Source organism: Pipra filicauda, unplaced genomic scaffold (assembly GCF_003945595.2).
Source record: "Pipra filicauda isolate LSUMZ 115617 unplaced genomic scaffold, ASM394559v2 scaffold74_size2892960_pilon, whole genome shotgun sequence".
NCBI lineage: Eukaryota > Metazoa > Chordata > Aves > Passeriformes > Pipridae > Pipra > Pipra filicauda.
In genome coordinates, this window is record NW_024104920.1 from 1,656,034 (window position 1) to 1,676,530 (window position 20,497).

At 42.3% G+C, this 20,497-nt stretch overlaps 2 protein-coding genes across 3 annotated transcripts in view; one reads left to right on the plus strand and one right to left on the minus strand.

The window, feature by feature from the left end:
* BMPR2 (bone morphogenetic protein receptor type 2) overlaps nt 1–13,950 on the minus strand; it is a 108,579-nt gene extending 94,629 nt beyond the window's left edge. For both annotated transcript variants that reach the window (XM_039389632.1, XM_027731565.2), the window contains exon 1: nt 12,898–13,950. In XM_039389632.1, coding sequence (XP_039245566.1) covers nt 12,898–12,973 — 76 coding nt within the window. In that variant the 5' untranslated portion in view covers nt 12,974–13,950. The remainder of the gene's footprint in view (nt 1–12,897) is intronic.
* LOC120324893 (proline-rich proteoglycan 2-like) lies at nt 13,134–19,213 on the plus strand. The gene is made up of 4 exons (XM_039389627.1): nt 13,134–13,283; nt 13,328–14,102; nt 18,682–18,803; nt 19,071–19,213. Exons 1-4 carry the CDS (start codon nt 13,134–13,136, stop codon nt 19,107–19,109), a joined length of 1,086 nt encoding a protein of 361 aa, XP_039245561.1. The 3' UTR covers nt 19,110–19,213.
* Nucleotides 19,214–20,497: the final 1,284 nt, after the last annotated feature.

Sequence of the window (20,497 nt, forward strand, 5' to 3'; positions counted from 1 at the left end):
CCAGTTGATCTGAGCACTTATCAAAGATCTCTTTTTAGTTACATGATACAGCTCATTTCTTTTCATTGAAGAGAAGAAATGCATAAAACAGCAATGTTCAAGTGGAAATAAAAACGTCTTGCTACAATAACTGAAATAAGGGCAATAAGTGAAAATTAAGAAGAGAGAATATTGAGAAAGAAGCATACATGAAGAACTACCTCTGAACTGGGGAATATAACATCCAAGGGGAAGAGAGAAGCAGGAAGGTCTGCAACTGCAAAAGTCTATTCTCTGCAAGAACTTAAAATTGCCCCTTTTTCACCATATGAGGCAGATACCCTGCAGAGAAAAATACTTTAAAGAACTGTCACAGTTATGCACAAAGCAGCTGAATTAAGGTCAGACGGAGAGTTGCTATCATGACATTCTGGGCGTTTATATGACTGATTTCATGTTTATTTTTAATGCTCTGCCTTTAGGTAATTCTGGTTTTGCTAGTGAAAACAAAACTACAGAATTGTGCTCATTCTCTGCTAGATACATTTGCATCTTCCCTTCTTTAAATGCTCCATTAGCATCTTAATCTGCAGGATTATCATCTCCTGCTCAAGCAGAACAATTGACAAGGGAGAAGGAGTGATGTCCACAAAGCCAGATAACATAAAAAATTGAAATGACAGCGATAATTTATTTAACTTATGCTGCAGCAACTCTGCATGTGCACACTCACAACGTCTTTCCCAAGAGCTATCTTAACACTTACTGCAGGTTAGGAGCATGCACGTGGTCAATCAAAGCAAAGCAGTTAGCAAACTGGTTTCCATCTGAACTCATCCTGTTCCTTTACATCTCTTCGTTCAAGAGTTCTTAACATTTATCCTCAAGCTGCCACTGGTTTGTGCCTCCTGTGCTATCAGGGGCATCTGCTATTCAACTCTTTGTCCTCACATCACCACGAAAACTTGAAAATACCTTTCCATGCTGTCCTCGGTAGCTCCCACATTTTTCCCCTCAGAAGTCCTCCCCAGGTAATTCTGGTAGTGTCTGCATAGAGATCGGGCTAACAAATCCAGCAGAACTATTTACACTGGGCTCAGATTGGGCTACATCACACTCTACCTCTGAAATTTTGCTATGCCATCCCCTTTAATAAAATAAAATGCAATAAAAAATCCCTTTCCCTTTAAAAGTTGTTTGGAAAAGTCAAAGCTCACTGCATTACTCTTCAATTAAAGGGAGGTGAGTCTCTAGTCGTGTTTCCTAATACTTACTGCTATAAAAGTGCACTTCAAACTTCCTCCCACCTCAGCTAGATAATGAGCTTTTCCTTCAATCAAATATAATTAACTGTACAGCAATTCATTAAACCGTTTCTTTCAAAAACCACCCCCCCTATGAAACGAGAAAGAAGCAACACTCTGCAATTCAAGTCGCAGCCTTTCAAGTGAAGACCCTTAACTCTAGGAAGTGTATTGCCAGAGATAGCACTGAGCTCTCTGCTCGCCTTCCCGAGTACCCACCACAGCACATTCTTTAGCTGCAAGGTCACTTTTAAGAAGGTGATTAGCTTTCCTTGTTTGCTGCAGGATGAATGATGCTCTCGTGCCTGTCTAGACTGAGACCTGATGGAATGCAGTTACCTCTGCACCTCGTACCCCCACACCTCGCGGAAGTGAAGCAACCCCAGTGTTATCAATTAAGCACTGAAACGAGCTGCTTTGTGTAATTGCCACGAAGGAATTTACTATCAGATTCCATCGCATACGTCAGCCTCATGTGCTATTAAATATTTCAGCTAAATGTAATAACTGTTTGTATGCGGTATTCCTAGATTTTAAACTATTTAGTTGCAGTTATATGTTGAAAGCACATGTCGGTGACATAAAGGTAAACTCATTACATGCTTATCTTAAGCATCCTAAAAAGAATAACAAAACTAAGGGTGGAGAAGGGTGGGCAAATCTAGGAAAGAATCAAGACACAAATACCTTGTTCTGTAATAACAGTGGTAAACATCCAGCCAGGATGTCTAGTTTTATCTGGAGAAGAAAGGATATTGCAATAGGCTTACTTCTCAGTGTTTCCTGGTAGTCTCACTAAAATGTCTGATCTCCAAAATCTGTGTCAAGTTCAAAGAACTAACTGTAAATCTGAACAGAAGAATAAAGCATTCAGAACACTGGAATATTAAAAAGGCTGGTGGGATTACAACAGCACCTTGTATAATAAGAATCTGAAAACAAAATATAACTGTACTGGACTTCACTGTCCCAAAGCGGTTCTGGATTTAAGCTTATAGCATGAACACAAAACTATGTTAAAAAAGCAGTGCTGAGAGGCTCATTACTAGCATCACATCAGCACAGAAGGGGAAAAATTACTTATTTAAATTTCCATTCAAGTACAGAACATTCACATAAATTTTCATTTTCCCCCTCAGTAATGAGATACAGAAGACAAGCTAGTTGATACAGTAAGAAAGTTCAGTATTTTAGAATTATCTTGATTTATCTTTAATTAGAAGCCTGTCGATATCTTTGGGGTTTTATTTTGCATTATATGCATGAACATCTTGCAGGAAGTCTGGAAGTGATATATAACAGCATCGTTAAATGTATGTTGAATCATGATGTCTGAAAACTAGGGGTTTAACTACATTTGAAGATTTGAACTTGGCAGAAAAGATACCATATGCACAACAAATACATGAAACCTGCCACCAAAGAGGAGCCTTATCTCTTCTTGCTAGTAGTAAAGCAACATTAAAACATAGGTACTTATCTGTAAAGCCCCATAGCCATTCAATCACTTAAATTAAGCCCTGGTTTTCACAAATATTTAACAAAAATCTTATGGAAGGTTAACCCTAGCCAAATAAAAGGAGGCAAAATCATAAAAAGGACTGAGATTCTAAGCAAATTCTTATTTCAGTTAGTACGACTGTGGATTACTCAAGCTCTCTGTAAAAATATGCTCTGTAAAGTTTTGCATTATTTGCCACATAAACCCATTTTTTAGAAGTCGAAATTTTGGGTTTCATCTGTTTCTTTACACTCCCAGCAGTTCAAACAAAAACCTGTTGCTGCTCTGTTGTTGAGCACTGGCCACACACAGTGCAGTTCAGACAGAATTCTGAGGGACATATTCTAGATTTACTGACAATTTCAGATGCTTTCTTAGCTACTGCAAACTTCTTTCTGAAACGGGATATACAGAAGGAGAAGGGTGCAATGCACATTGCCCTGTGTGCTACACACAATTCACTATTCTTCACAATCACTCCCTCGGTTTTTAATGAGAACCTTAATTAACTGTAGAGCTTTTTTACTTTTCCACCTATCTTCCCTCGTTATTGGATCACAACTCTGTTCCCAGTTTTGTTGCCACATCAAAAGCCCATTTTTTTATTTTTCTGCATGCCCTATTATGTTCTCAGCTCAGCTCTTTTGTTACTGACCCTTCTCCCACTCTTCCAAAACCAGTCAAGAAAATCAAGTTGTTGGCCAAGATATCACTTTGACAATATCTGCCTCCTTTTGCAGACCTTCACTTCTTCAAGCTGAAAGACTGTTTTGATGACTGCTTCAAAGCACATCACATTTCAATAGTTGTTTTCACATTTAACTCTTCCACTCCTCAAGAGGGCCCAATTCAACATCCCTTTTAGCGTATCCCCTCTTAAACACCTCTAGATTTCCTCAGTGAAGTGACTCCTGCTCAGAATATTCTTACCAGTCTCATATATTATGGCACCACTTATTATTCAAGTGTCTTAGGACCTCACTAATTTTTTTTCCCTGCACACTAAAAAGTGAGAGAAAAAATATTCTTACATTCCTAAAGTGAAACCACAAAGTTGTTTGAGTTGTATCATTATTGTATCACTAGTCTTCCTTCTTCACACCTTCTCTCCATTTTTAAAATTCATTTACTATGTCATGTCCTATATGGACTGTGTATTCCTGTGCCCAAAGGCCACATTTTCAAATTTTAAGTAGTGTTATATCATCTGCATACAGATTAGTAAAATAATAATTGGGGGTTATTTGTTTTGGACACAAACATTCTATTCCACTATTTAAAATAAGGGAAGCTGAATTTGCTGACAGCTTCATTACTTCTCTGACAGGAAACAATACAAGCAAAGAAAGTCTCTCTATTTGCCACTTTCAATATTTCTAAGTCTATATGGAATAGTTTGGGAATTTAAAATTTAAATTTAAAATTCTTAGTTAAAACAATGTGAAACAACTGTGACCAAATAATTGTGTTCTGCTGCAAAAGCATTAACTACTACAGATTAAATTTAACTAAAATTTAATTAGGCCAGATTCATCTTAGCATAACTAAAAGAGAAATTATTTAACAGGTCCTGATAGAATCTGAATGTAATTAATAAGTGTAAAGTTTACCCATCATACAAAATAAGTCATTTATAAGGAGTTTTTGGAAACTAAGAACACCATGCAAACACAAATTCGCCAGTATTAAAATATTAGAGTTTAGCAGTGGAAGCATATTGGTATGCTTGAATTTTGGTAACATAGTGAGTATATAAGGACACGTACACATATAGACACACACATACATACATATATGTATGTATTACAATTTACAAGTCATCTTCACTGTATCTATGCAATACACACTAGAATTGGGTATCTGCATGTGTTCCATATAAAAAAAGTTTACAGAGATCCAAATAGTGCTACAGTGGGCACGAGGAATGATTTATCCTACTGCTTCCACATCTTTTTTCACTCATTTAGATTCACTGAGTCATTCATCCCTGCCTGCAAAGCCGAATAAGAATAGCACAGAACGCTGGAACGAGTTCTTCCACTTCTCAGTGAGTCCTATTCCAACAGCAGGAGGAAGCCCAGGGAGACAGGAGTGTGCACCCTGGTCTCCTGTCCCCGGCAGAGCCCAGGCCCGGGTGGCTATTTCAATCCTGGCAGCTGCTCAGGCTACAGCTCCCTGGCCTGGGCCATTACAGAGAGAAATGCAGGAAAAGAACTTCAAACATGCAAACAGAAGAAACCGGCACCACGGTGGCATCCAGACGAGCTTCATTACAGGGTTCCTTTTAGCCTTCTCTGATTGCAACTGAAATTATTTTAATACAGAAGGCTCGTTCTTGGGCTAAGTGCCTGCTTTGCATATACATGGCAGTGCCACTGTCTAACTAAAAAGATAGGTGCTACAATTTTCCTACTACAACCTTAGTTTTCTTCAGCTTAGTATACTGGCTCCACACACTATGCATATCTCAGACAGCTAAATATAATAAAAAATTTTATTTAAGAACTGGTAATCATTTAAAAAACCTCTAATTTTCATCTAAGGTTTTTATCTGCAAATAAATATGGAAAAACAATTTCTAGTGTTTAGGTTTTAAACACAAAAGGACTGACAAAAGTTCACAGCATACAGCACATTATCTATGTCCACACTGAGACTTTTGAAGCTTAGAAGGTACAGGGACACAAAGTCTCTCAACGAAATCAGCTTTACTGACTTTCCTGTGAAGGACAGCACGAGAAGGAAGGACCAATTTTCGAAGGAAGGACCAATTTTCAAGTAGGTTCAGCAACAAACTAACTACAACAGAACCACTCCATCACTAACAAAAGCAAGCAATTTTTACAATGGACAACTAAACATACTGCTGTAAGATCAGTTATTTATACAATCGTTACTGTAGAAAACAGCTTTAATAGTAACAAAACCCACTATTTTCCCTGGTGACACGTTTGTCAAGTGTAACAAAAATTCCGAATAGCAAAGGATTGTGGATTAGTTTAAGTTATTGGAAAAATCTAATAAAGGTTCTCTAGCATGGATGGTCTAGGAGTTTTGTTGCAAGTATCTGCTGCTTTGGTTGCAGAAATAAAATGTTTTATTTCCAGCAGAAACCAAACCATTCCGAGGAAGCCTCATAAGGCAAAAGCAAGAGCAGTAGAGCACGTTTAGTCAGTCCTTCCTGTCACTGAACTACCTTAAAGCTTCTCACATCAGGTAAAGCTGACCTTTGTGACTTATGCAGAGGGAAGTGCTCTTCACGTCAAGAATGACGAGCTCGAGAGATGACACTGCCAACGCCCAGCACTTTGATATTAATTAAGTGCTGCATTCTCTAATGCATAAACTAAGGAGCCCAATTAACATACATGACCTTCGATCATACTTACAGTCATCTCACTACAAAAAAAAAAAAAGCCTCCTCCTGCTAGCAACTAAAATAGAAAAACCATTACAGTGGAACAAGGAGCATGAATGTAGTATCAGCTTTTGGCTAAGCATAATAGCAAGAGCTGCTGTGCACCACTGTTAGCATTACCTTGCCCACTTGCTGCTGGCAGTCAGTACAGAAGATCAGAGGTTCCCTGTGCCACTGCCTGTGTCATTGTCTGCCATTTACTCCAGCCCAGAAGGTGACAGTATGTGCCTTTCCACTACTCCTGCTTAAACAAATAATAAAACTATTTTTCATGCACTTCACAGATTGAAGCAAGTATAATACATAGCAAAAACATTAAAAGGGACCACAGGAAAAGTCTAAGTTACAGCACTGTTGAAAAGAAGATCATAAGGAAGCTTAATGTGTTGGATATCTGAACTACAGTGTATAGCAAAATCCAGTCTGAAAGTGTGAAAAACAATGCATCCCATGCAAGTTACTCATACACACCATGAAGTTCATAAGTGGATGATAGCCATTCAGTAAGGTGATCTGGGCATTGTTTTGCAAGCTCAGTCAAAAAAATTGGCTACTACATTGTCTCAGAAACACCAGTTGTTCCACAAGCAGTGAACTAATAGCCTAAAATTTGACCCTTATCCCACACTTCTTAGCCAACTCCCATGCTTCCTACAAAAGGGATCCCCCATTTTGCCCCAGGTCTCCTATGGCATGTTGAGTGAACAGAGGACAAAATATACTGTGCTTAGTCCAGAACAGTGTATGTACCAACACACTTGCCAGCACCTCTGCACTGACAGGGCAGCCAGGTAATCTCAGAGGATTACCTGAGCTGAGTTCTGCTCCTCTTTCCCCTTGGGAAACCTCTATCTTGGGATTGTCTCCTCTATTAACTGAATAATTTTCACGAAAACAGTAGCAAATTAATCTTTCAAGACTTTAAGCATCTTTCACATCTGACTGAAATCAGCCAGCAGACTCAGAAGTTAGACATGGAGATGGAAGAGTTCACAGTAGTCAGTGACAGTCTTCTGTGTCCATAGTGCCTATTTTTACTTCCTTTTCTCATAGAAAAAATTAACCAAAGAGAAAATACAGAGTACTGAGAGATGCAGAAGGCAGACACATTTAGAGTTCAAAACAAAAAATGTGATTTGATGCAAACTCAAGAAGGCAATTCACAAAACTGACACATCCCAGTGACTTGGAACAAAACGCCATCACCACCCAAAAGCCTGTGGTTTCCAAACTTACAAAACTGAGAGGAGGTAAAGGTAAAGGCAGCATCTAAATGATTGGGTCTCTCATTCATTCTCACAAAAGGGAACAGAAATCTTCAAAACTGCCACCTACAACTATGCTTTCTTTCTCTCTCCGCTGCAAAAGCTTCATTCCATTCATTCTCCAAACAAGTCTGACAGAAGTTTAGACACTATCTCTGTCTGGCTGTCTAATACTCCTTGGTTCTCATCCCACAGTAAACCAGATTGAATCCTTCATCCTTTCAAATCTCTCCTGTCTCAGTCTTTCTTCCTCCTCATCACACCCCCAGACTGACCTCTCCTATCAGATCCACTTCTGCTGCTCAGCCAAGCTTCCAGCTCTGCAATTAACAGATTAACAGACCCCTTGAGTCAGGAAAGCATCATCAGAAACTGAAATTTAGGAATAGCACAAGTTTTCAAAAACAGTTTTTGGAAATTGCAATAATTGCATTTTAAAACACTAATGGTCAACTCAAGGCTTCCATCAAAAATTCCTGCAGCCAAGCTCAAGACACTGGGCTTCAACACAGGAATATCGAGACTGATATTCCCTGGCAATTGTCTGTGTGTGTACTCCACACTACATGTTCAGGTGGATTGCCACATATTAATTAAGGCATATCTTAAACAATCTTGCATTAGAAAAGAGGGGAAAAAAAAACCTACTGCTGTTGCGTTATGAAAAACATGATGATAATTAAGCACTGTAAGAGGACGGACTACCTAGATAGCCTGTGAAATCCCTCTTCACCGGAGATTTTAGAGGTGTTAGACAGACATTATTATCTGTGCTTACAAAACCAGACCATGGAGGAAACAGAGGAGAAGTCACTTCCAGCCTTGCGTTTCTGTGAACGTATGTTTCAGAGGAAAAAAAAGAAAAAGGAAAAAAACCCACCCCCAAACAAATAAAAAAAGCAAGCAAACAAACAACAACAAAACAATAAAAACCACCCCACAGAAATCAGTTTGCATACTGAAATGTCAGTCTTTTGGAAAACAGTTCTTGTATTTCACTTATTTTTAAAATTCAAATTCAAGCAGTGAGCAGCTCCACTAAGTCTACAAGCTTAATAAAATTAATACTTGCTGCCTGTAAGCTATGCACAGATTCCAGTCCTACCCAACACAAAGCATCACCCAGCCCGTTTTATTCAGGGCATAAACATTTTGTTCCGAATGAAACTTTACACTCAACTCACAGCCCTGGTATAAAGTTAGAGTCTGCCCAGAAAATGACAGCACATTTTCATGGCACAGCCAGACTGAGTCCAAACACAATACAGCTCCAGTGCCATGCACTCTGCTGTTAGGAATAAAACATTTCTGAAGAACCCAACACAGCAACTTTCACATCTTTTCGGTGAGAAAGGTGTAGGAGAGTGGTATCTGCCAAGGAAACAACGCCACTGACTACACAGACTACTGAGAAATACTTAATGGAGTATAAAAAGGAGGGGGGGACAACAATGTAAAAGTCAACAAATTATTTTTTAGAGAAATAAGTGCTAGAGAGGTGCTATCAAAACAACCACTTCAACAAACTTCACCATAGGAATATTTATAAGAGATACAGTTATGCTTCCCTGTCTGTCCAGGGTGAAGTGAGGTTTGCCTGCCTTCACCAGAGAAGGGCAGGCAGACAATTCAGCCAGCCTTTTATATGTGGTTCCTTTGAGGGCAGAACCATTCACACTGAAGTGAGGCATCTGTGTAGTGTCTCAGGGCTTGAAATTTGGGTTCAACGAATGAGCACAGCTTCCATTTCCTCACAGGCTGTGCCCACACTGCATGGTGCAGTACCCAAGCACTGAAGTTTGCTTGGGAACTGGAAGCAGCTTAGCTGAAATATCACAGAGGTTCACACAGGCTGATACACCTGATGGAAAATGGGCTCTTCTCAGCGAGGTGAATGGTTCTGGGCAGGATCCTGGGCTTTCTTTACACAAGTAGGCAGCTAATGAAGCCCGAGTCTGGCACACAGGCTGTGCTTCTATGTGAGGTTATCCATCAGGCATACCAGTGTGCTCCCCAAGAAAACAGCTTTGTTTCCATCTCCTAGGTTAGTATTTCTGAGACAGCTCCCAAGACAAACTGAAAAATAAATTTAATTTTTAGATTTCATCTGAATAAGCCATAAACAGTGGGCACAGCTTTCGTAAATAAGTAGAAATTGGGGTGCAGATAGGTTTAAAAAACCACTTTTATACACAAGATGCATAGAGTCAGTTAGTAATTCAAAACACTGAATTAGAAGAACTGAGTTGGACAGCTAAAGGAGGCTTTTCCTCGTGTCACACAATTCATATTTCAAAAAAATTATGTTGAGATACTAAAGTAACTTTAACTGGCAAGACAGAATTAGATAAAGATGCTTCTGCTTGCTCATTTTGATTAATAATTAAAATGATCATTAAAAAAAATATTTCAATCTCTATCCAATCCCTTACACACTTTAATTTTTACAGCCCTGATGAACCACACAGACATAGATTTATGGAAATATTCCCAAAGATAAAACCATATTCTGTTTGCTTTAATTTTCACGTTATACTTCCCACAAATAATTCACACATTAGACAACGGAATGCTGTCTACCCTGGACATGTATAAAGAAGGAAAAGTGGTTTAGTATTGCATATCACAGAACGCAAGCAAGTGAAATGAGGAACGATTATATCTTTAATATCTGGTCCGTATGAACACCCAAACAAAATTCTTTAGCAATACTGGGGAAGAGCCCAAAGGTTCACCAACCACCTCTTCAGGCACAAACCCCCAGGATTAACACATCAGAATACTCTACAATTTACAGGCATATAAATAGTTCTCACAGTTCTAAGAAAAAGACTTAGAAATAGGTATTCCAAATAATTTGAGAAATAAAGAACAAAGTGGCACAAACCACTGTTGTCCAATACTACTTTTTAAACCTCTGCCCAAGACTATTATCAGTAAGATGTCCTCACTGTAGCATTTCTCTTTACAAGGACTATTACATGATTTAAACACAGAGCTACCAGATAACTGTTAAGATCTGTATTTTATGAAGGAAGCCAGTATTATTTTCCTCCTAATAATCAGCAAATATTACTGAATCTAGAGCTAGTTTTTTATTATATCTTCAATTACAAAAGTGAAAGAAGAACCACCTTCTTTCTTCATTCATATTCTACATTATGAGTAGAACTATCATCTCCAAACCCACTGTAAGATTTTTTTTCTGGTCATCCTCTTTATGCATCTTTTTATCTTCCCTTTCCTGTCCATACTAAGCCCAGGTCCTTGTGGAGCTCTCTACAAAGAGGTCCAGATATTATCCTCCAGACAGAAACTTAAAAACCTGTTATGAAAATACCTTCCCTCTGATGTCATGATTTTGCATTTATAAACACTCAATTCTATACACTGCTGAGATATAGTATCCATTCACTAATCAGAAGTAAGAATTAATAGGGGGTTTCAAAGCTACAAAGGCAGCATTTTCACTCTGATGGGAGCATACAGTTCATACTTTGGGGGAGGGGAAGAGAAGAAAGAGTGTTGGCTCTTTCATGAACATAAAAGGGCAGAATTACACATTAGTGTAGCTTCCCCATGTATAGACATTTTTTTCTGAAATGCAGTGTAAACTTAAAATCAACCATTAAAATCTTTAACTACAGCTCAAATCATCCACGTAATTACTCTTACAGAGGATTATGACCAAGGTTTTTTAAAACTAGAATTGTTAAAACTGCACAATTAAGAAATAAATCACAATGGGAAAATAGGTTCCTATTCACAAAACAACCAACCAAGCTGGCATCGCTAATACCCTTTTAGAAAGGTAAAAACCAGAACCGAAATACTGGGAATGCTGTTGCCAGGTCAGAATTGAGGTGAATCGGCAAAACCGCGCAGATGGGCTCCTACCGCACCTGCCCAGCCCTTGGCCTGGTACAAATGCGTACTCGCTCCTTCAGTAACCCTTCTCCTTCATCAGGGCATTGAAGTTTTCACAAAGGGGGAAAAAAGCCTACACTTTTTTAAAAATACATTTGAAAGAAAAGTTGAGATGCTGGGCATTCTTGATTCACGTGTGCTTTAAAAACCGAGATTTTTGACCTTCAGAAGTCCCTTCCCCCAGCTAAAGAAAGAGAAAAGGGAAAAAAAAATTAAAAAACACTCCTCAGAAACTACCACAGAGAGACGCTGCAGACATCAATCTAAAATAATGGCAGTCAAAGGTCAGGATGATATAGGCAACATCAACCTTTTCATTTAAATATCTTCCTGAAAGAGACCTCTTAATAAGCAGAAGCAAGAAAATCAGGGACTATCCAGTCAATGATGAAAAAAAGTCATTTACAGGATTTTCCTAATAATGACACCAAGTATCTTCAACTTTGACAAATAAATTTTAAGACCTCACTGAAATATAATACGCAAACTACCATCAGCTTGCTGGGTTATCTTAGCAAGATTCAGCAATTTTTTAAACGAAGATTCACTTATGAACTATACACAGCAGATTACAAAATAACACTAAAAAAAGCAAGCACTGCAAATTGGATCTGGACCGGTAAAACGACACAAAAGTCGTAGTAATCTTCCAAAACTGCTGGAAAACGCATACTGCAAGAACAATTGGTATTACTGCCTAACAAAGCTGGGTAACACTCAGAAGGCTCCAACATGCTAATCTGTCACCGTGACAGAAAAGCAAAAGATGCCAGACCAATCCACATCCCTCTTCCAGTACTCTACATATCTAACACTGAGCTTCCGAACCCAATAAAAAATAGGACTAGAGTGTCCAAAAATATGAGTAAGGATGCTCTTAGCAAATCTGCTCCCAACTTCTTGTTATTAAAAAAAGAGTACCCTTCAAGATTTGTCAGCATTCCTCAACAGTGTTTTGTGTTATTGTTCTATAATCACAGCTACATTTTTGCTTCAGATCTCTCCTCCAAGAAAAAAAAATTACACATTACAGTAAGTCTGTTATAAAAGTGAAGCACATGTTTAAGGCCCATAGAAGCACCGATGCTGATAAAATTAAAAATGGCTGTGCCCGAAGATCCCACAGCAAAAACAGGCACAGCTCTGCTGCAGATTAAAATATATATTAAAAATTCCCGCATTACCTTACAAAGGGCGAGGTATGCAAAACAAAAAGATTATATATATTTCCAAAACTGAAGTAAGTTATTAGACAAGAGATGCAGATCTAGGCAAAGCATACTTCTTCAGTGCAGGTCGAGTTCATTTACACAATAAAGCAGCATTTTATTCCCCGAGACACTTAACGTATCGGGATTTCAAAACTTTTATCAGGCTTCGCCGCTGAAATAGATGCACACCACTCTGGAAGGAGAGGAGACACGGATGTGCCCAAATACCAGCGGACCCCACCCCCTTCCCGCTGCCAAAATGGCCAGTTCGTTCCACCCAGTGGCTACTCACCAGCCGCAGTGCCGAGCAGCAGGGTGGCACTGGAGAGCAGGAGCACCAGCACAAGGTGCTGCAGTGAGGCAGGCATACCTGGGCAAGCCACGGTTCGAGCCAGGAGGAGGAGGAAAAAAAAAAAGGGGGGGGGGGAGGGGGGTAAAAACCCCAAAAACCCGACGAGAGGAAATTCCTCCTGCTTTCACACAGCCTTCCTCAACTCTCTCGGTTTACAATCCCGCCTGGAAGGGCAAATGGCAGATGAGGGGAGCCGTCTTCGCTCTTACTCCATTACAGCCGCCTGCCTTCATGCCTGGGGCGCCGGCAGCGCTCGGCGGACACGGGGGAAGCGCCTGGCTCTGCCTCCCAGCCCCGAGGCATCTCCCCCGCCGGGGAGGACGGCGGCACGCTCCCGACCCCGCTGGGAACCGGGCTATTTCCCACGCAGCTTCACGACATCGAAGAAAGAGCCCGGTTGGGAAGGGAACATATCCAGACGCGCCCACAGCGGTGTCAGTCAGCGCGGCCCCCGCGGGCTGGCCCGGGCACGGAGAGCGAGCTACGGGCTCACGGCGGCGCCGCGTCCCATCCCGGCAAAGGTCTCTGTCCTCTGGCGGCCCCTCCTCGCTGCCTCACGCTCCGGGGAAGGCGGCGGCGAGACCCCCCGCTCTCACGGCGAGGGCTGCGGCTGCATCCCGGCCCATCTGCCTCCCGCGCCGGGCGGGCTCCTCCGCGCTGCCCCGGCCCCCGCCGCAGCACCGACGCCACCCCCGGCCACCCCGACAAAGGTGGGGCCCGGGGCGGCGAGGCCCCTCCTCGGCGTCTCCAGCTGCGAGCGCACCCGGCTGCTCTCCGCGGGCGAAGGCCCTTCCCCTCCTCCGCCGCCCGCCCCGAGTTTCCACAGCGCCGGGCAGCCCGGCCCGGCCTCCTCCCTCCGGTCTCGGCTCAGCCTCTCCGCGCTGCCAGCGCCTTCCTCCCCCCGCGCCGGGCTCGCCGGCGAGGGGCCGCTCCGCCTCCTTCCCCTGCCCGCCGCCGGCTGCGGGTGGGAGCCGAGCGAGGGCCGGAGCTCCGCCGCCGCCCGCGCCCCCTCTCGCCCGTCCGCCCCAACAGCACGGGCAGCTCCAGACACAAAGGGGAGTCGCTGCCGCCGCCGGCCCGGGCGCCCGTCCCGCCGCGCCGCCCCCGCCGCCCGGCCCCGCCCCGCACCATAGAGGTGGCTCCAGGTAGGCAGAGCGGGGCCGCCCGGGCGGAGCTCCGCCGGGCTGCGGGAGGGGGCGCGGGGCTCCGGGCGCCGCCAGGGCGGAGGGCACCGCCTCGGGAAGGGGAGTTGGGACCCAGCGGCGGCTCCGTGAGAGGGGGAAGGCCTCGGCGGACCTTCCCGGGAAGGCCGCGGGAAGGCGGCGAACGGCCCCCCCCGGCAGCCTGTCTGTCAGAGAGGCTGTCAGCAGGGAGGCGTGAGCTCGGGAATCACAAAAACCGCCTGTAACAAGAAAAAAGTGTTTAGCAGACTCTGAGATTGCATCAGCTTTGAACTCCGTGGCCTGCCTGTCAGACACCCCGGAGCTTCTGCCTCGACCTCTAGTTCAAGCCCCCGTTATCTTTGTCCCTGTGAGCTCCGCTAGAAGCACTGGCCATACCACCTACTGCTCTCCCTCAGGGAACCCTGGCAAGTCACAGAATCAATGGGGTTGGAAAGGCCTCTGGGATCATCGAGTCCAACCTAGGACCGAATATCACCATGTCAATTAGACCATGGCACTAAAGTGCCATGTCCAGTCTTGCCTTAAACACCTCGAGGGACAGTGATTCCACCACCTCCCTGAGCAGCCCATCCCAATATCTAATCACCCTGTCTGTGAAGAATTTCTTACTAATGTCCAACATAAAGTCCACCCAGCTCACACAGCTTCAGCCACCTGACTCTCCCAAGCAAAAGCATTATCTGCTTCTTAAATTAAAGAGATTTTATGATTTCAAAACAAAGATAAAGTCAGCCCACTGTGCTGTTTGTATGCTTTAACCTTTGCTATATTGCACAGGACTAAAGAGATAAATTGAGGCCAGCAGCTGATGGGAGAGCTGTGACTGGAACGTGCTGTCTGATGTTCTGGCCTAGCGAGGCTCTTTCAAACAAGTTTTACCGGCTGTAGCATAGAAGAAAGTTCTAAAGAACACCCTGCACACAGAAAGCACCTTCATATATGGGCTTCACCAAAAGGTTTGATTATGGGAAATGCTTCTCTGTGCCAAAATTCCTACACCAGTTCCAAGAATGGCATACAAGGAATAGAAATTCAAAAATCCAATTCCACACCTCAAAGTATTAAATGCTACTACATAAAATTTTGTAGTTGCAAGTAAGAGTTACAATTTTAGTGATAATAAAAGGTTTCAGCATAACTATTCCTCTTCACAAGCCATAAGAGGTGAAGTAGATGTAATCTGATTCTTTCATCATCAAGAAAATTAGTAAATGAATTCTAATAGCATTTTTGTCATTGTGATGCTTAGGCCAGAGAGCACGGTCTTTGACATTCCTAGGGTCAAGATGAATTTATATGGCTGATAGTTATAAAAATGTTTTTTAAAGTTTTCTACAATATCTTCACTTCCAATCTATGCAGATCTAACATGGATATTGGTGAGAGACAATAAAATATAGAATCCCAGATTGTAATTTGTATTGCCACTTTCCAGAATTGCAACCACATGTTAACCACAGTATCCTTCCTGTTATTTGTGGAATGTGAACTGTCAAGAAATAACCTTTAAAAGCAAAAAAAAAAAAAAAAACAAAAAACCAAAACCAACAGCCAGAACAATTTTACCTCCAAGAGAGGAAAAAAAAAAAAAAAGACATTAAGTATTTTTTGCAGGCCCAAAATCCAGAGTTCTTTTCTGGTTCAGAAAAGACACCAAACTATGCAACACACCTTCTGCCCAGCTGAACCTGCCAATAAAAGAAGCGAGATCTACTTGGTTCAGAGAAAACAAGAACCTAACTATGTGTGGGTTGTACAGCGCTTTCCCTGTTTAGATGGTAAAAGAAAATTACTGTAATTGTTTATGACATGTATGAAAACCTGCTCACCCTGAAATAAATGACAGAAGTCTCACTTGTTTGAATGGTTCTAGTTTTGGCTTATCAATTAATACCAGGAATTGTTGTCCACAAGAAATTGTACAAAAACATATATTCTGCCTTAAAATATCTTTCTTTTTTTCTCGCCACAAAATGGATTGGATTTTTGTTCCGTGTTTTTCCTGAAAAGAAGGAACAAGACATGCCATTTTTACTACAATTATTTCCTCTTAGTTTCACAAAAACCCCAAGCCTGATCAAGAAAACACCCCCGTGAAGGCCGCAGGGCTGTGAATCTGCTTCGCCTGAGCTTATATCAAGTCCTTGGACTAATCTCACAGACTTGCAATCCCAGCAGTTTGCAAGAATTTCCCCTCCTTCCCTAACCTATTCTGAATTTTGCAAAAGAACTTCTCTGCAAGGGCCAGGTCCCTCCCAGCCCGGTGTGGCTGTGAATGCTGCCGAGAGCCGCTGGCCACGCACCGATGCCAGGCTGCAGAGCGGGAGCCACTGCACCCCTGTTTCTGTGGGGCTGGCAGGGCCGAGGAGGGGCTGACCCCTCCTTCACCACATGGATGTAGAAAGCGATGGCTACTGCCTAAGCACAGAAGCAGCTTCCTTTTCCCACGGTGGTGAGAGGAAATCAGAGATCTAAACTGTCACACTCAGGCTCACCCATTGTTATGTGCTTGGACAAGAACATATTTATAATCCTTTCTGTGGTATTGTTTTATCTCTAAGCTAGGATTTCACTAGCCTAATATCCAGCAACATCCAGTAAGACCTACAGAAAAGTACTCGGGATAATGAAAATTTGCAGAGCTGCAGCACAGTAAATCTGGTGCAGGTAAAAGTAGGAGAGAGACAAGAGAAAACATGTGAAATCTACCAAGATTTAAAAAAACCCCAGCTTTCTGACTGAAGCACTGTATTTCCACCAAGAACAATGAAACAATACTATTGAACTTAACAGAGACTGTTAAAAAGTAATAGGAGGAGGAAAGACCTTAGAAAGTAGATGGTCTTCTGCAGCTGTTCCCAGGGCAGGCAGAGGCAAGGCTGCCCAGGAGCACATGGGGCAGAGGCAAGGAGGACAGTGGCAGAGGAGCCAGGGTATGGTGGCAGCGAGCTCCCAGAGATGTGAGTCACATACACAGCAGGGGACTTGTATTTTGCCCTCGAGCGAGGAAGCTCTGAGCAGAACAGCCTCATGCAGCACGCTGGGGCTGCCCTTTGCTTCAGAGAGGCACTGAGAGCAGAATTACTGCTGATATGAAGCTCAGAAGTTTCCCCGCTGTCGGTCACACTGATGCAGACACAAACATATTGATATCACTTGCAAATTCAACACTGCACGTAAGTGAAATTAAACATGTCCTTATTAGGAGCGTCTCCTTTAAACAACACACATCTTTATTTTTAATGAACTGGAATATGGGAAACTATTTTCATGCTACCAAGAGAGTGTACCAATCAGTGGTAATTAACAAAGAATGAAGAAAACCAAGGTGTACTACCAAACAGTAGCTTTAGTTCTATTTCTTTTCAGAAAATCCAGTGTTCAGGCACTTTAAAAAGATTTCTCAGGATAGGTTCACTGTTATCCAAGAGTTTTTCAGCGCTGACGCAACACAACTGTTATCATCGTTAGGACTCAGGGGACTGTTCTTTTTGAGAGGGCCTTTCAAGAAGTCAACAAATCAGTTTAAAACAAGCCATAAATTATATTTGGCTGCCCATCAGCTTGGCCGGAGTGTTCTCTCAGTGTTGGCGTAAGTGTTGGGGAAAGAATAGAACGACACAGTATAATATTTAGCTTTTAGGGGATATTTTGTTCCTAATTTAAAACCAAAGCATCCCCCTAGCATTGACTCTGATGCATAAACATATGTTAGAACAGCAATCAAGATGTCCACAGACTTTCTTACAAATAAATACACCCGTTCTGGATCCTAAGTAATAGCGTAATAAATAATGGATTTGGTACAGGTCTCCACCGCGAATGCTGCCACTCATTGCTAAATTAGGGAACTGTCAGCAAGATCATCTCCCCAGTCTTGCCTCCTGTAACTGTATGTGGAGAGAGACATGATTCCTGATAGATAGGATCCAAGCCTTCTATAGCTCTCCAGATTATTAGTAACATCCTGAATTGCAGCCAGAATGCGCCGAAAAGACAATACTGTCTACTTACAGTCTGCTGAGTTAGCAGTACAGCTTCAGCCAGTGCAGCCAAACAAGTAATCACACGCAGACGTCACTACCCTTGGAAGTATTCAGTTCCTGGTTTTATATAGCTTTTCCCATCAGTGTCCAATCTGAGGTGTTGCACAGAGGCATTAAGGCACCCCCATAAGTACCCTTGGAGTTAGAGGTCAGGGTAGGGAGGGTGCCTGTGGGAAGACCATCGGTACAGGGAAGTGGGCACATGATATGCAGAAAGAAAAACAATGAAACCTCTGGGGACTTTCTCCATCATGGACATGTGTCCTTGGGAACAGGGAAAGGCTCCCTGCCCTTTAGAGCCTCCCTGCAACCTACCAGCAGCACTTGCATTTTTGTCTGAATTACTGTTGGTTTCTGCTCCTTTTCCAGGGCTTGGTTTTGTCTTGGGAAAAAAGATTTCACAAAAGAGGGACTGAGGGACACCCAGCCATGATTGAAATCTCAGAAAAGTCCTTTGTGGGATAAAGTCAGTTTCCTTCTGTTTTTCCTGACAGGCAGGAAAAACTCTATCCATGATGGTCAGTCTTCCCTGCCAAGATGCGAGAGTGGCAAAACCTCATCACGTACCAGAGCAGGCTCTCATGCTCCCACTCCTACCATCAGCCTTAAGGAAATGGTAAATCAAATTCCCTTCCTCAGAGGGAATTAATTTCCCCCTTAGTCCAGTTAAATAATCTGTGCCAGACATTACTTTTTGTCTTTAGACTCATAAAAGTCTATCTGAAGGCTGTTACGACTTCATTTTTCTTTGTCTCTGAAGCATAGAAAAGAGCACCAACTGTCAAGCTTTTGGGGGAAAAAAACCACATTTGTGAGTATGAACTAGTGTTTTCAGTCCTGGGTTTTTCTAATTCTACCATGTTGTTGTCTATTCTACTGCAAGGTGAATCACACTCTGCAACGAAGTGACGACAGTCTTTGACATCACCATCCTATAACAGAAGTTTTGTGGCAGCTTTGTTTATCTTTTCATGGCAAACTTTTAATAAATTTAATGCAAAAATTAATCACACCACTTTTGTGGCAGTCCCCAGAAAGATCTATTTTGATATCTAACTTCTTTTGTTTCATGCTGGTCTCACATTTGCTGATTTTGGTATAGTGAATGGTTTCCTATGGGGAGCCCATAATTGCATGATCAAAGGTGTGAGGATCAGCCTGGAAACATAAGCAAGTGGGTGTGGGACAGGTAAGTCTTTGGTATACAGGGAGAAGGAGGAGGAAGGTGCACACTGTGGGATAAGCAAAGGGAATATTTTGTGTCTAAAAGGATTACAATGAAATAGTTAATAGACATTTTTACATTTCACAATACAAGATATTTCTCTGTGATAATGAACTACCAACAGTGTTGGTAGCAGTTGCTGCCATGTTTTACAGATAACACTGCTTAGTCTGTGGAAATCTTATCCCATTTTGGGGGTGGAGGTGAGAGAAACTTTCAAGATAGCTCTGAGAAGCACCTCCTACTTTGAATTAAGTCTGAAATCATATGTTAAAGGCCCTTTACAGGCTTCCTGAAATCTATTGGCTTGTTCATCACAACATAAAATAGGAAATTTGCTGCAGGGTGTTTATCAGTTCAAAACATCACTTATTCATTAAATCCAACAATGGGCTTAGTCAGAAATAGAAATATAATGAGCTGTGTCGGAATCATCTTCTGGTCCGTAGCAGAGGGGTATGTCATCGCCACAGACCTGCAGGGTTTCATTCCTGAGAGCTACCTGAGCCTTCTCATACTCACGACAGGCGGCTGGGAACGGAGCTCACGGAATCTCCAACATACTCTCCTGCTGCTGTTACCTTTCTTTTTTCTTCTGGTTTCGGGTTTTTGGGTTTTCTTCTTTTTCTGTTGTTGGCTGGCATTTTTTAATCACTCACTACATGAGTTAGTTAGCAGTGCAAGCCAGGCTGGTTTTCAAAAGCCTGGCTTTTCTTTTTTGTACTTTAATTTCTTACAGACAATTAGGATTAGACCTAAAAATATTTCTCCAGTCGGCTCCATACTTCTAGCAGGAAGCTAATAAAAATGCCCTTTGAGAACAAAATGAAAGCCCGTGGTAACATCTCAGTAGGCCTGCACTCAGTTTGCCAAGGTGGAGGTCCAGAGGAAGCAGCCTCTGTATATGCTCATTGCTGGCCATCCTCGAACTCCACACCAGTTTGTCAAGTGTCAGGCATTCATCTAAAGGACAGAAGCAGCGTCTACAACATGAACTTTTTGCTTGTTATTTTAAATGACAGTGTGGAGGGAAAAATCTTTTGCTCAGGCTTCTTACAACAGTTCCCCTTGGCAATGAGAAAGGA